Source organism: Aquarana catesbeiana, linkage group LG02 (assembly GCF_042186555.1).
Source record: "Aquarana catesbeiana isolate 2022-GZ linkage group LG02, ASM4218655v1, whole genome shotgun sequence".
Classification (NCBI taxonomy): Eukaryota; Metazoa; Chordata; class Amphibia; order Anura; family Ranidae; genus Aquarana; species Aquarana catesbeiana.
In genome coordinates this window covers 439,908,596-439,923,094 of record NC_133325.1, presented here as the reverse complement: position 1 = coordinate 439,923,094, position 14,499 = coordinate 439,908,596, and the positions used below count along the sequence as shown (strand labels likewise).

The 14,499-nt window shown below is 45.7% G+C and overlaps 1 protein-coding gene across 1 annotated transcript in view; it reads right to left on the bottom strand.

The window, feature by feature from the left end:
- The window catches only part of GRIK3 (glutamate ionotropic receptor kainate type subunit 3), a 929,711-nt gene that overhangs the window by 502,195 nt on the left and 413,017 nt on the right, over positions 1-14,499 (bottom strand). The window contains exon 2 of the mRNA XM_073615535.1: positions 9,692-9,868. Within this exon, the coding sequence (XP_073471636.1) occupies positions 9,692-9,868 (177 nt within the window). The remainder of the gene's footprint in view (positions 1-9,691; positions 9,869-14,499) is intronic.

The following is a 14,499-nucleotide window of genomic DNA, read 5'->3' as shown; positions in this document are numbered from 1 at the left end:
AGTGGGGATGTAGCAAAGCAAAAGAATGGTTGTTAATGTTTAGCTAAGGTTACTAGTATAAAAAGACTCCTGTTGAAAGGCCTGTCAATTAATGAGCTTTGTTAAGAGTATTTTTATTTAATAAGCCCTGTATAAAGGGCTGATATATACAGTATGTGATATACTGACAGAATCGTGAAAGAAAACAATCCTTTGTAGAGTTGACTGTTTTCTTGTTAAATCTGTTAAGTGTTAAATGCATTCAGTGTTAAATGCAGCTGAATTGTAAACTGCCATCTCAAGTGAATTGTAAGTTTAGACTACAAAGCTGAAGATTAAATATTTCTCTAACTCCATTCATCATCTGTCATTTCAGCTACTGCTCCTTACAAAATTCAAATTTGCTGCTCAACTAGCTAGGCCTAATTCACATGGGAAATTGAATATATATGATTATATGCATTTATAGAACATTTCTAAATGCTTATAAATGCAGGTACAGTAATGATTTTAATTTGTATAATTCACACTGTGCATTTGCTTGCATTCAAGTGCATGTATTTTAATTGCATTTGGAAAAATAGAGATCTGTGGGTCCACGGACAGTTAAGATACTGTGATTGCAAGTAAATGCTTTAAACACATGAAACCCCCTCTTACTTTATAATCCACCTTTGGCAAAAAAAACCCCTCTAAGTTAAAAACAAACACAATCCTTTCAATATCAATTTCTTCTGCGTTTAACCCCTTCCCGCCCGCACTATAGCCAAAAGACCGCTATAGCACGGGCTCACAATGCTGGGAGAGCTTCTATGGATGTCCCCCTGTGATCGCGCTTCACAGTCCCCCTGCAGCACACATTGGCAATGATCTGTGATCACTGTTTCCTTCTAGAACAGCTGATCACAGTTTGGGGTAAAGAGCCAATTACAGCGGCTCTTTATCATGTGACCAATCACTGCTGATCACAGGGTAAACAGTATTTGCCCCTTATCGTCAGCCCTCTCCTTACGCTGACAGCATGTGAGGAGAGAGACGATAACTGGCAAATCTGCACAGGGGAAATCTACACTGATAATCAGGGCACTGATTACCAGTGTCCTAAATATCAGTGCAGCCCTAACAGTGCCCACAAGTGCTTCCAATCAATACCCACCAGTGTTGCCTGTCAGTGGCCATCAGTGATGCCTGTCAGTGCTCATTAGTGCTGCCTGTCAGTGCCCATCAGTGATGCCTATCAGTGCCACCTATCAGTGCCCATCAGTTCAGCCTATCAGTGCAGCCTCATCAGCGCACATCAGGTAAGGAGAAAAATTACTTATTTAGAAAGCTTTATAACAGAAACCAGAAAATAAGAAAAATGTTTTTTTTTGTTTATTTAGCAAAAAATTTAAAACACAGTAGTGGTTAAATACCACCAAAAGAAAGCTCTATCTGTCTCAAAAAAATGCTAAAAATTTTGTTTGGTTACAGTGTTGTATGACCGCACAATTGTCATTCAAAGTGCGACAGCGCTGAAATCTGAAAATTGGCCTGGGCAAGGAGGGAATGAAAGTGCCCAATAGGCAAGTGGTTAACTAAAGCAAATGCAGGAGGTTCTTGAGGGCATACAACCATATTAAGGTCTCTGTCGATGGGCATTTGTTCAATCCAGATGGGTTTTTGATCCCTATATATGTCTATGGGAATAAAATATACACTTTTTAAACAGGTCAAATGCAGTGGAGAAGGATGTCAACTGTAGCTCAAATGCACCTGTCAAAAGATTCCAATTGAACTAAAAGAATCTCAGACTGATGTCAAACTCATGCCATAGTTACAAGCCCAAAGACCATCACCACAGGCTTTTAGTTCGCCAGTGCATTCCAATAACAGGTATATTGTAAAAGACAGATTATATAACAAACCAGAAAGAAATGTTTGACCTTGTTTTACAAAATGTAATAAACAAACGCTATCAAATTTTAACTCGTTGATGCCAGAAATGGTGAATAGCATCAACTGGTGACAATTTGAAGACTTAAGAAAAGTTAGGATGAATAGGTTTTTGTATCTCTTACCATTTGCCATGTAAAGGGGAAAAGCCAAGTAGAGGTTTTGTAACCTTCAACCCAGTTCTTTTTCCTGGGTAATCTTGAATTTTTCACCATGCATAGAGTTTCATTATATGTCAGCCTTGTCTTAAATGTATTGTTTGGATGAAAACTGTCTTGCTTAACAGTTTATAGGAAAAATTGGTAAATTATTTTTTATTTTAAATTTTATGAAATCTTGACTCTGTGCAACCCCTAAATAAAGCGTTATCAGAGGGGAGACATACCTAGTGTGTATGATAGGTAGAGAAAATGCTGTGATGCACAATCCCAGCAGTAACACTTTACAATAAGGTATACGCAGCCTACACATATAATTTACTAAGGTCCGTTAAGGGCAATTTCAGTCAGAGGAAAAGAAAGATCAATTTTTATCGGTTTAGAGCTGGCCACAATGAGCACTGAGTTCATAAATTGCCTGAAAACTGTCCAGACAAGTAGGTAATAACCAAACCATTGAGCACATCTTCGTTGTATACAAGGCACAAAAGTAAATCAGTAAGGATAACAGCATGACCAATTTTTGACCTACAACACAAATCAGCTGTAGCTTTTCTCTTGAACCCAAGAAAGAAAACTCATGTTAAATTCTTGAAAAATATTTTCTCACAGAAGAAGAAAGGTAAGTCACATATAATTATATCTTAAGGTGCCATGGAAATCCATCAAAGTAGGTTAGCGCTGGACAAATTTCAGAAACCGGGTAGCAATTTGCTTAAAAAATGACATCTGGCACAACAAATCTTGGAGCTTTTTCTCATGTTGGCAAAGCAAATACTTGTTGGTTGTTTCCTTGAAAGTGTCTGCTGTTTCCTAACTAAACAAAACTGACTGCTTCCTTAATTCAATTTTAATTTACAGTACCATCAGGATATTGTGTTTATTTCTGAAAGACATGATTATTATGGCTAATAATTTAAAAAACGATTGCATGTTTTTCTTGTGGATCTTGCAAATCTTTAAAGCCACATAACTTATCTATAGCATAGCATTAATATTTCAATAGGTCACCAGATGTAAACCCAGTTTTCCTTTGTTATCCTACCCCCTTGCTGTGGCCTATCACAAAATAAACTAATATCTCCTTAATACTTTTTAGTAGCTGTAGTTGAAGCAGGCACCTTACAAGTGTCATGGGCCCATTGCTTTTTCAGTACATCTGGTTCTAAGCTGTAGCAAGGACTATTGCAAGGACTGAGACTTTTCTAAAGCAGAGGCACTGACTGACTTTTTTCAGCATAGATTCCACAATTCCTGTTCCTCATCATGGCTCAAGCACAGAGATGTCAGAGAACCGGTGACCCAGTGGGAGCTTGTTTCAGCTAAGGGATCAGCAATAAATTATTTGTTTTTTTAAGGTAAAAAGCAGTAGGAGGGGGTAAATGTATGGACTGGATATAGCAGCACTTTAATACTTTTGTTCACAACTTCAAACAAACTGAGTACTGATTTTCTATATGATAATGTGAAATAAGAAATGAAAATGAAATAAGAGTTTAAGATTTTTAACAATGCTTCAGATATTAATAAAAACACTGGAAAATGGGGATAGTCAAAGACAGCATGTGCTAAAGCAAGGTAGGAAAACTTTCAAAGGTTGAGATCTACCTGGATAACATAGAGGAAATCAAAGATTCCTGGGGGGGCAGCGCCCTTTAAAATAAATACATAACGATGAAGACCCCAATAAAAACACGGCATGAAGAACACAGTGCTGTTCTCTGCCCCTTCACATCACTCTCCCATGGTAATATCCTCTGCCCTTTCACAATATCCTTTCACATAAATCCCACAGTAGTGTCTTCTGCCCCCTTTCACATCATTGCCCCGCACAGTAATCTACTCTGCCCCCCCCCCCAAAGTAGTGTCCTCTTCCCCTCTGTCCACCTACACAGTAATGTCCTCTCCCCCTCTATAACAGTGTTATCTGCCCTCTTCAAATCACCCCTACACCACCACTGTAGTGTCCTCTGCCACTCTACACCCCATAACAGTGTCCTCTGCACCCCTACAGTAATATCCTGTGCCCCTCCCCCAAAGCAATGTCCTATGGCCCCCATAGAAGTTTCCTCTGCTCACCACAGTAGTGTCCACTGACCCCCCAGCAGTGTCCTTTTCCCCTTCACATCATCCCTCAACACAAACACACAGAAGTGAGTAGGTAGTACTCTCCTACCTTACAACTAGTTTTCAGGAGAGCGGAAAGTGGGAGACAGCAAAGCACTGGATGGGGGTGGGAGCAGGAGCTGTTGGAGGTAACTTTTCATATTAACAAGCTAGTGATTGGTTGCTAGGACCTTCTTAGAATCCTAGCAACCAATCACCTGTTGGTTAACTTAAAGGTTAACTGAGACAGCTCCTGCTCCTGCCCTTCTTCCAGTACTGTGCTGCTTCCACTCTGCTGTACATTGGTTGTAATGTAGGAGAGAGCTACTTATACATTGCTGTGTGTTTGTGGCGGGGAATGCTTTGCAGTGAAGATGAGAGCGATGGAGGTGAAGGGAGAGGACCAATAAGCAGGAACATGTTCGCAATTTACATGTCAGCTATCCGTGGTCAACAGGTTGCTGACCTCTGTGCTAAAGGATTATCTTTGTATTGGATTAATAAGTAATTATAAGGTAAAGAAGGCAGGAACTGGATATCCAACTGCCAACTTCTTAGTTACAGTTTATCAAAAGCCACTTTTGGCAGTCTAAATGGGTCTCTCTTGTGATGAAGCACAGTCATTTCTGCCAATCCAAAAACAGTGGGCAGGGCTAGGTGCGACGAGCTGCTGATTGACGAGCTACAAACTTAAGAATGAGCAGTGGCAATGATAAACCATGCCCCCTGCAATATCTTGTCATCCCACTGTAGCGGTGCTATATATGGGTGCCTCCTATGACATTCTAATTCCAGTTTACTAAAGCAATATTGGTTCTGTTCTATATTCAGTATACTTACTATTATGGCTAAAGCTGGCCATAAAAGGTTTGAATCGGGGCTGGTTCAGTAGGACCAGCTGAGATTCGAAACATGTATGGTCAGGCTGATTGCAATCAAGTTGATTGATTTTAGATTTCTCATGCAATTATTGCCAGTGGTAATAGCTGCTAGCAATAATCACTGTGTGTTCTCCCAGCAGCAGGAACAGCTGCTTGCACTACCCCCCACCCACCAGAAGAACACAATAACTCCACGGGACATTTCCCCATCAACACTGACTGTGGTTGCAGAAAATAAAATAACATTGTCTATGACCGGCTTTACACTGTACACACACTTCATGTTCATTGGTTGTTGCCTGAAAATAAATGTTAGGTTCCTTTATTAGATTAAAGAAAATATTTTATTAAAGAGATTAGTGGGTTACCATTGTTTATTGGAAAAAAATTGTCAGGAATCTGTGTGGAGCACTGCTCCTAGGGTTCGATAGGGTATCTGGTGAGAGAGCTACCTTTTTGAACTTTGCTGAGCTCATTCAGAAGCAGGTGATGTTTTGATATTGTGCAAAAAGCTGTGTTACTGTTTAGAGTGAGAGATTATGCACTGTGAGTCAGGGTAGCTTTATGGATGGGATCAGTGGCCGAGGGGTGATGGTGGAGGAATGGGATCAGTTGCAGAGGGATGGTGGTGGAGGAATAGGGATCAGGTAGAGGGATGGTGGTGGAGGGATGGAATCAGGCAGAGGGATGTTGGTGGAGGGATGGGATCAGTGGCAGAGGGATGGTGGTGGAGGGATGGGATCAGGAAGAAGGATGGTGATGAAGGGATGGGATCAATCAGAGGGATAGTGATGAAGGGATGGGATCAGGTGGAGGGATGGTGGTGGATGGCTGGGAACAGTGGCAGAGGGATGGTGGTGGAGGGATGGTATCAGGCAGAGGGATGGTGGTGGAGGGATGGGATCAGGCAGAGGGATGGTGATGAAGGGATGGGATTGAGCAGAGGGATGGTGGTGGAGGGATGGTATCAGTGGCAGAGGAATGGTGGTGGAGGGATGGGATCAGTGGCAGAGGGATGGTGGTGGAGGAATAGAGATCAGGTAGAGGGATGTTGGTGGAGGGATGGGATCAGTAGCAGATGGATGGTGGTGGAGGGATGGAAATAATGACAGAGGGGTAGTGGTGAAGGGAAGGGATCAGTGGCAGAGGGATGGGATCGGGATGAAGAATGGTGATGAAGAGATGGGATCAAAAAGAGGGATAGTGGTGAAGGGATGGGATCAGGTGGAGGGATGGGGGTGGAGGGATGGGATCAGGAATAAGGATGGTGATGAAGGGATGGGATCAAGCAGAGGGATAGTGGTGAAGGGATGGGATCAGGCGGAGGGATAATGGTGGCTGGATGGGATCAGTGGCAGAGGGATGGTAGTGGAGGGATGGGATCAGGCAGAGGGATGGTGGTAGAGGGATGGGATCAGGCAGAGGGATGGTGATGAAGGATGGGATCGAGCAGAGGGATGGTGATGGAGGCTGGGATCAGTGGCAGAGGGATGGTGGTGGAGGAATTGGGATCAGGTAGAGGGATGGTGGTGGAGGGATGGGATCAGGCAGAGGGATGTTGGTGGAGGGATGGGATCAGTGGCAGAGGGATGGTGGTGGAGGGATGGGATCAGTAGCAGATGGATGGTGGTGGAGGGATGGAAATAATGACAGAGGGGTAGTGGTGAAGGGAAGGGATCAGTGGCAGAGGGATGGGATCAGGATGAAGAATGGTGATGAAGAGATGGGATCAAAAAGAGGGATAGTGGTGAAGGGATGGGATCAGGTGGAGGGATGGGGGTGGAGGGATGGGATCAGGAATAAGGATGGTGATGAAGGGATGGGATCAAGCAGAGGGATAGTGGTGAAGGGATGGGATCAGGCGGAGGGATAATGGTGGCTGGATGGGATCAGTGGCAGAGGGATGGTAGTGGAGGGATGGGATCAGGCAGAGGGATGGTGGTAGAGGGATGGGATCAGGCAGAGGGATGGTGATGAAGGATGGGATCGAGCAGAGGGATGGTGATGGAGGCTGGGATCAGTGGCAGAGGGATGGTGGTGGAGGAATTGGGATCAGGTAGAGGGATGGTGGTGGAGGGATGGGATCAGGCAGAGGGATGTTGGTGGAGGGATGGGATCAGTGGCAGAGGGATGGTGGTGGAGGGATGGGATCAGGCAGAGGGATGGTGATGAAGGATGGGATCGAGCAGAGGGATGGTGATGGAGGCTGGGATCAGTGGCAGAGGGATGGTGGTGGAGGAATTGGGATCAGGTAGAGGGATGGTGGTGGAGGGATGGGATCAGGCAGAGGGATGTTGGTGGAGGGATGGGATCAGTGGCAGAGGGATGGTGGTGGAGGGATGGAAATAATGGCAGAGGGATAGTGGTGAAGGGAAGGGATCGGTGGTGGAGGGATGGGATCAAGAAGAAGGATGGTGATGAAGGGATAGGAGCAAGCAGAGGGATAGTGGTGAAGGGATGGGATCAGGCAGAGGGATGGTGGTGGAGGGATGGGATCAGGCAGAGGGATGGTGGTGGATGGATGCGATCAGTGGCAGAGGGATGGTGGTGGAGGGATGGTATCAGGCAGAGCGATGGTGGTGGAGGGATGGGATCAGGCAGAGGAATGGTGATGAAGGGATGGGATCGAGCAGAGGGATGGTGGTGAAGGGATGGGATCAGTGGCAGAGGGATGGTGGTGGAGGGATGGGATCAGGCAGAGGGATGGTGGTGGAGGGATAGGATCAAACAGAGGGATGGTGGTGGAGGGATGGGATCAGTGGCAGAGAGATGGTGGTGAAGGGATGGGATCAGTGGCAGAGGGATGGTGGTCTAGGGATGGGATCAGGCAGAGGGATGCTGGTGAAGGGATGGGATCAGGCAGAGGGATGTGGTGGAGGGATGAGATCAATGGCAGAAGGATGGTGAGAGTATAGATTATAGAGAGATTATGCACCGTGAGTCAGTGTAGCTTTATGGATGAGATCAGTTGCAGAGGGTTGGTGGTGGAGGGATGGAAATAATGACAGAGGGGTAGTGGTGAAGGGAAGGGATCAGTGGCAGAGGGATGGGATCAGGACGAAGAATGGTGATGAAGAGATGGGATCAAAAAGAGGGATAGTGGTGAAGGGATGGGATCAGGTGGAGGGATGGTGGTGGAGGGATGGGATCAGGAATAAGGATGGTGATGAAGGGATGGGATCGAGCAGAGGGATGGTGATGGAGGCTGGGATCAGTGGCAGAGGGATGGTGGTGGAGGAATTGGGATCAGGTAGAGGGATGGTGGTGGAGGGATGGGATCAGGCAGAGGGATGTTGGTGGAGGGATGGGATCAATGGCAGAGGGATGGTGGTGGAGGGATGGAAATAATGGCAGAGGGATAGTGGTGAAGGGAAGGGATCGGTGGTAGATGGATGGTGGTGGAGGGATGGGATCAAGAAGAAGGATGGTGATGAAGGGATAGGAGCAAGCAGAGGGATAGTGGTGAAGGGATGGGATCAGGCAGAGGGATGGTGGTGGAGGGATGGGATCAGGTGGAGGGATGGTGGTGGATGGATGCGATCAGTGGCAGAGAGATGGTGGTGGAAGGATGGTATCAGGAAGAGCGATGGTGGTGGAGGGATGGGATCAGGCAGAGGAATGGTGATGAAGGGATGGGATCGAGCAGAGGGATGGTAGTGAAGGGATGGGATCAGTGGCAGAGGGATGGTGGTGGAGGGATGGGATCAGGCAGAGGGATGGTGCTGGAGGGATGGGATCAGACAGAGGGATGGTGGTGGAGGGATGGGATCAGTGGCAGAGAGATGGTGGTGAAGGGATAGGATCAGTGGCAGAGGGATGGTGGTCTAGGGATGGGATCAGGCAGAGGGATGCTGGTGAAGGGATGGGATCAGGCAGAGGGATGTGGTGGAGGGATGAGATCAATGGCAGAAGGATGGTGAGAGTATAGATTATAGAGAGATTATGCACTGTGAGTCAGTGTAGCTTTATGGATGGGATCAGTTGCAGAGGGTTGGTGGTGGAGGAATAGGGATCAGGCAAAGGGATGGTGGTGGAGGGATGGGATCAGTGGCAGAGGGATGGTGGTGGAGGGATGGGATAAGTGGCAGAGGGATGGTGGTGGAGGGATGGGATCAGGCAGAGGGATGGTGCTGGAGGGATGGGATCAGGCAGAGGGATGGTGGTGGAGGGATGAGATCAATGGCAGAGGGATGGTGGCATAATGATGGGATCAGTGGCAGAGGGGTGGGATCAGTGACAGAGGGATGGTGGTGGAGGGATGGGATCAGGCAGAGGGATGGAAGGGGGGTGCCTCTCCTGACCCCGAACCGCCCTCCCCCGTTTTTACATCACTGCATAGGGATGACCACAGAAGCATGATGATATTCTTTCATAGTCCATTGAACAGGTTGGTGAAAACGTTAGTTGCAAATCTACAAAAGCACTTGGTGATGTGTCACCCACCTTGCCAAGTAGTGTACTTGGTGTGTGTAATTTACATATGATAACATACATGAAAATAGCTTGTGTAACTAAACAGAATTATTCATATTTTTTTGCAGTAGAAACAGCTAACATATACATATTATCATAACATATTAGGCAGACTGGAGTTTTTTAATAAAATGGACTTTGTTCAAGCGTTACACTGACCTTTTCGATTTGCTTCAAAGCTGTCGTAGAGATTGATTCTTTGAATATCGTAGGTTAAAGTTGTGTTTGGTAATAATGTTCTATTTCTGTTGATGATGTTTGCTGCAAACCTGAATGCTTGTTCTTCTGCGCTCACAAGCTGTCCTGTGGGTCCTTCCAGAAATTCAAAAATGCCTCCTGTTGAAACAAAAAAAAAAATTCTGAGAAATGAGCAGAGGCTTTCATACATTTCCTAATAATCTTAAGCCTCGTACACAGGATCGGATTTTCGTCAGGAAATTGTGTGATGACAGACTGTTTGCCTAAAATCCGACCGTTAGTACGCTCCTTCAGACAATTGTTGTCCAACTTTCCGCCAGCAAATGTTGGATGGCAGGCTAGTAAATTTTCGGCGAACAATGGTCTGTTGTCAGATTTTTGTATCGTGTGTACACAAGTCCATCACACAGAAGTCCAAAGTACAAACACGCATGCTCAGAATCAGTGCTCACCAAACACGACATTAGCATAAGGTGCCCAAAGGGTGACGCTCAAGAGCTAAAATTCCACGTAGTACGTCACTATGATTGTGTTTGTTGGCCGACAATTGTGTACCATTTGTATGCAAGACAAGTTCGTGACACACGCCCTTCAGACAAAAGTCTGACGCTCTGTTGGCCAACAAACCGATCGTGTGTACGAGGCTTTAGACTCAAAAACAACATTCTCGTACATTCCTTTAATACAAGCAGAGCACTACTTAGTACCGTTAAGAGGTGCTTGAGTCAAAGGCTCACTATGTCTGGAAATAAACAAGCCTGGAATATAAAAAAACAGCTCTCCACTAATCCAAGGTAAATATAGTGCTTAGAAAATAAAGTAGCGATAATGACCCTTGCATGCCAATTCCAGGTTATAAACTCCTGCCAACCATTGACATAGTGTAGGACAAAACATTACACATTAATGCCCTTGACCACTGCAGTGGAACTACCCTTGTCAGCACACCTAAAAATACTAATATTTCATAAGCTGAATTTTTGTTGTTATTATGTCCTACCCTTTCAGCAAGTCCACTTCTCATTTTAGAGCTTGATTTTAGCTTTACATAATTATTTTTCATTTTACTCACCCAACCTAAAGCACTATCCTCCTGACTCTCCAGTGCAGTGGCAGTCATCTTCTTGTTTCAAATTTATTATTATTATTATACAGGTTTTATATAGCGTCAACAGTTTGCGCAGCACTTTACAACATAGGGGCAGACATTACAGTTATATTACAATTTGATACAAGATGAATCAGAGGGCCCTGCTCATTAGAGCTTACAATCTAAAAAAAGAAGGGTCAATTTTTATATATATATATATATATATATATATGAAGTAAATGCCTGGGTGCTCATCCACAAAAAAATCCATATAAATACAATGCGGAGAAGGAAGGTCAGAAACAGCATTGTTTTTATTGTCAACATTTCAATGAAGTTCAGTCTATCTTTCTCAAGACCAAGACAGTAAGGTTGACAATAAAAACACTGCTATCTTTGATCTTCCTCCTCTGCAAGACCCGTGAGTGCCTCTAAACTAGTTCTGTATATATATATATATATATATATATATATATATATATATATATATATATATACACACACACTTTTTATTTTTAGCATTTTCTTTCTGCATTCTGCTTTTCACAGGTAGGCACTGTTCCCTTATGCTACGTACACACGGTCGGACTTTCCGGCGGACTTGGTCCGGCACACTTTCTGACGGACTTTGTCCGCCAGGTGCGCCGGACTTTAAAACGGACGGACTTGCCCACACACGACCGGACTTTTCCGGCGGGCTAAGTCCGCCCGTCTTTCCGACGGACTTTCGCCGGAGGTACGGCGGACTTTCAGAATGAACGGAATGAACGGACAAGTCCGTTCATTTCAGAATGAACGGACTTGCCCACACACGGACAAGTCCGTTCATTTTGAACGTGACTCGGGTGCGACGGGACTAGAAAAGGAAATCAATCTTGCCGCTTTTATCGGCAAGATTGACACCTTGCGAGCCCCGTCGCGGGGCATACCAGGCCCTTAGGTCTGGTATAGATTATAAAGGGGAACCCCCTACGCCAAAAAAACGGCGTGGGGTTCCCCCAAAGATCCATACCAGACCCTGGGCATGCTGGGACTGTGACGTTTTAGGGGGCGTGGTCACAGGGCGATATTGACCACGCCCCCTAAAACGTCACAGTCCCAGCATGCCCAGGGACTGTGACATCATTAGGGGGCGGGGTCTCCACCTATATAAGTCACAACGGAGCCCTCAGAGAGCAGTCCAGCCGGAGAGAGCGTCGTGTCAACATCTGGAGAAGAGGGAAGAAAACAAGAAGCCCAGAAGCCCAGAAGTCCGGACCTCTGCTGGCAAGAGAGCTACCTGAAGACAGCAGAGGAGCCGGCCGAAGAACTGGAACACTGGGAGAAGAGAGCGGAGAAGAACCAACCGGACGCCGGGAGAAGAGGAACCGGAGGAACCCCCGAAGCCGGAGGAAGACCCCCGCGGAGCTGTTTAATAAATTATTTTAAAAACCTGTGTAGTGTGTTTTATTATTGACACTTTTTCCCTAGGTGAATGGCTAGGGGTACCATGTACCCCATACTCATTCACATAGGGTGGGGGGGCGGGATCTGGAGGCCCTCTTATTAAAGGGGGCTCCCGGATTCTGATAAGCCCCCCGCCCGCAGACTCCGACAACCAACGGCCAGGGTTGTCGGGAAGAGGCCCTTGTCCTCATCAACATGGGGACAAGGTGCTTTGGGGTGGGGGGCCCCGCAGGGCGCCCCCCTCCCCCAAAGCATCCCCCCATGTTGAGGGCATGCGGCCTGGTACGGTTTAGGAGGGGGGGCGCTCGCTCGTCCCCACCCCCTTTCCTGACCGGCCGGGCTGCGTGCTCGGATTGGGGTCTGGTATGGATTTTAGGGGGGACCCCACGCCGTTTTTTCGGCGTAGGGGGTTCCCCTTTATAATCCATACCAAACCTAAGGGCCTGGTATGCCCCACACTCGCCGCAATAGGAAAATCTGTTTTTCCTATTGCAGCGAGCGCGAGATGCAATACCCTGCCCTTGCGTCGTATCTGGTCCGTCGGACCAGCATACACACGAGCGGACTTTCCGTCGGACCAGCACACAGACGAGCGGATTTTCCGCCCGAAACTGAGTCCGGCGGATAAATTTAAAACAGGTTTCAAATCTTGGTCCGGCGGACTTTGGGGAAAAAGTCCGCCGGAAAAGTCCGCTGGCGCCTACACACGGGCGGATTGTCCGGCACACTCTGGTCCGCCGGACCAAGTCCACCGGAAAGTCCGACCGTGTGTACGCGGCATTAGTCTCCAATGTTTGCACTCTTTTTGTGACTTTTCTTTTGTGACTTGTCCAGAGATGTAAGTTAACCTCTGCCTCCCCAAGGTCTGCCTTCTTTTGTTTGAAAACCATAAAAAGTTACATAAAAACCTTATTTTCACTAATTCATTTGGGAAAAAATAGATGTATGTTATAGTCTCAGAACTAAGTGTATCCATGATACTTATTTTTGCTTCAAACTCTGTTTCCACCATTCCTTATACTACAAATATACGCCCACAAATGCGGGCCATTGATTGCAACCAAGATTTGTTAATTTGCACACACAAAAAAGTATTTTTACCTAACAAATTCATTCAAGGCCATGTACAAAAATGAATACACTCCAATGAAAGTGTTAGGAGCAAAGCTAAATTTTATACAACAAAATCCTAATTAACAAGAATTCAACTACAGGTGAGTCTAATATTCATTAAACAGGTGCCCAGCAGACAGTTGATTATAAAAGGGCGTTACTTAACAAAGAAATCCCCTTTGTAATGATGTGTATGCTTTATGTTATAATTCTAGTTCAATTGTTATGCCTAGTTCCTTATGCATGTTAGGAAACAGTTAACAGTTTTGGTCATGTGATCTGGGGGCGGGGAGCTATGGTTAGTCCTGTAAGATGGATGCTGCTGAATAAAGACCAGGCTCATGTTCAAGCATTTGCTGTCTGCTTAATCTTGGTGTTAAATCATCACATGGTACCAGAAGTCAGGTCAGAAGAGTCATGGCAGAAAACAGCAACACAAAGAACATTCCATCCCTGGATTTGGAATCAGGGAATGTATCTGAAAACTGGTCACAATGGAGGGAGCTGATAGAGCTTGTGTTTGCAGGACCAGATGCAGACAAATGGTCTGATCAGCAGAAAGCAGCTCACTTTCTAAAATGTGTGGGACAAAAAGGACGTGATGTGTGTCGAGCCTGGCAAACAAGTGGGGAGATCACTGCAGAGGACAAAAAGAAAACAGAGGTACTGTTTGCAAAGTTTGAGGCATACTGCAAACCAAGGAGAAACTCTGCAGTGCAAAGGAAACTGTTTTATGAGAGGAACCAGTGTGGAGGTGAGTCTGTGGATGAATGGGTGACACAGCTACGCTTGCTTGCCAAAGACTGTGCTTTCTATGATGCTGGAGATATGATAAAAGACCGCATTCTGATGGGCAGTAAGTTTAAGGAAGTTCAGGAAAAGATGCTGCAGGAAGAAGACTTGAATCTTGAGAAAGCCATAAGGATTGCCAGAGCATATGAAATGTCAAGAAAGGACATGCAGGTACTGGAAGGAACACAGCTCCAGATTGATGCTATAGAAAATCACAGCAGCAGATAAGGGCAAGACAGAATACACAAAGGAATAAAGAACACCTATGGCACTGGGACAAGTAACAAACAAGAAGCGTGTGGATATTGTGGAAACATGCACCATAAAA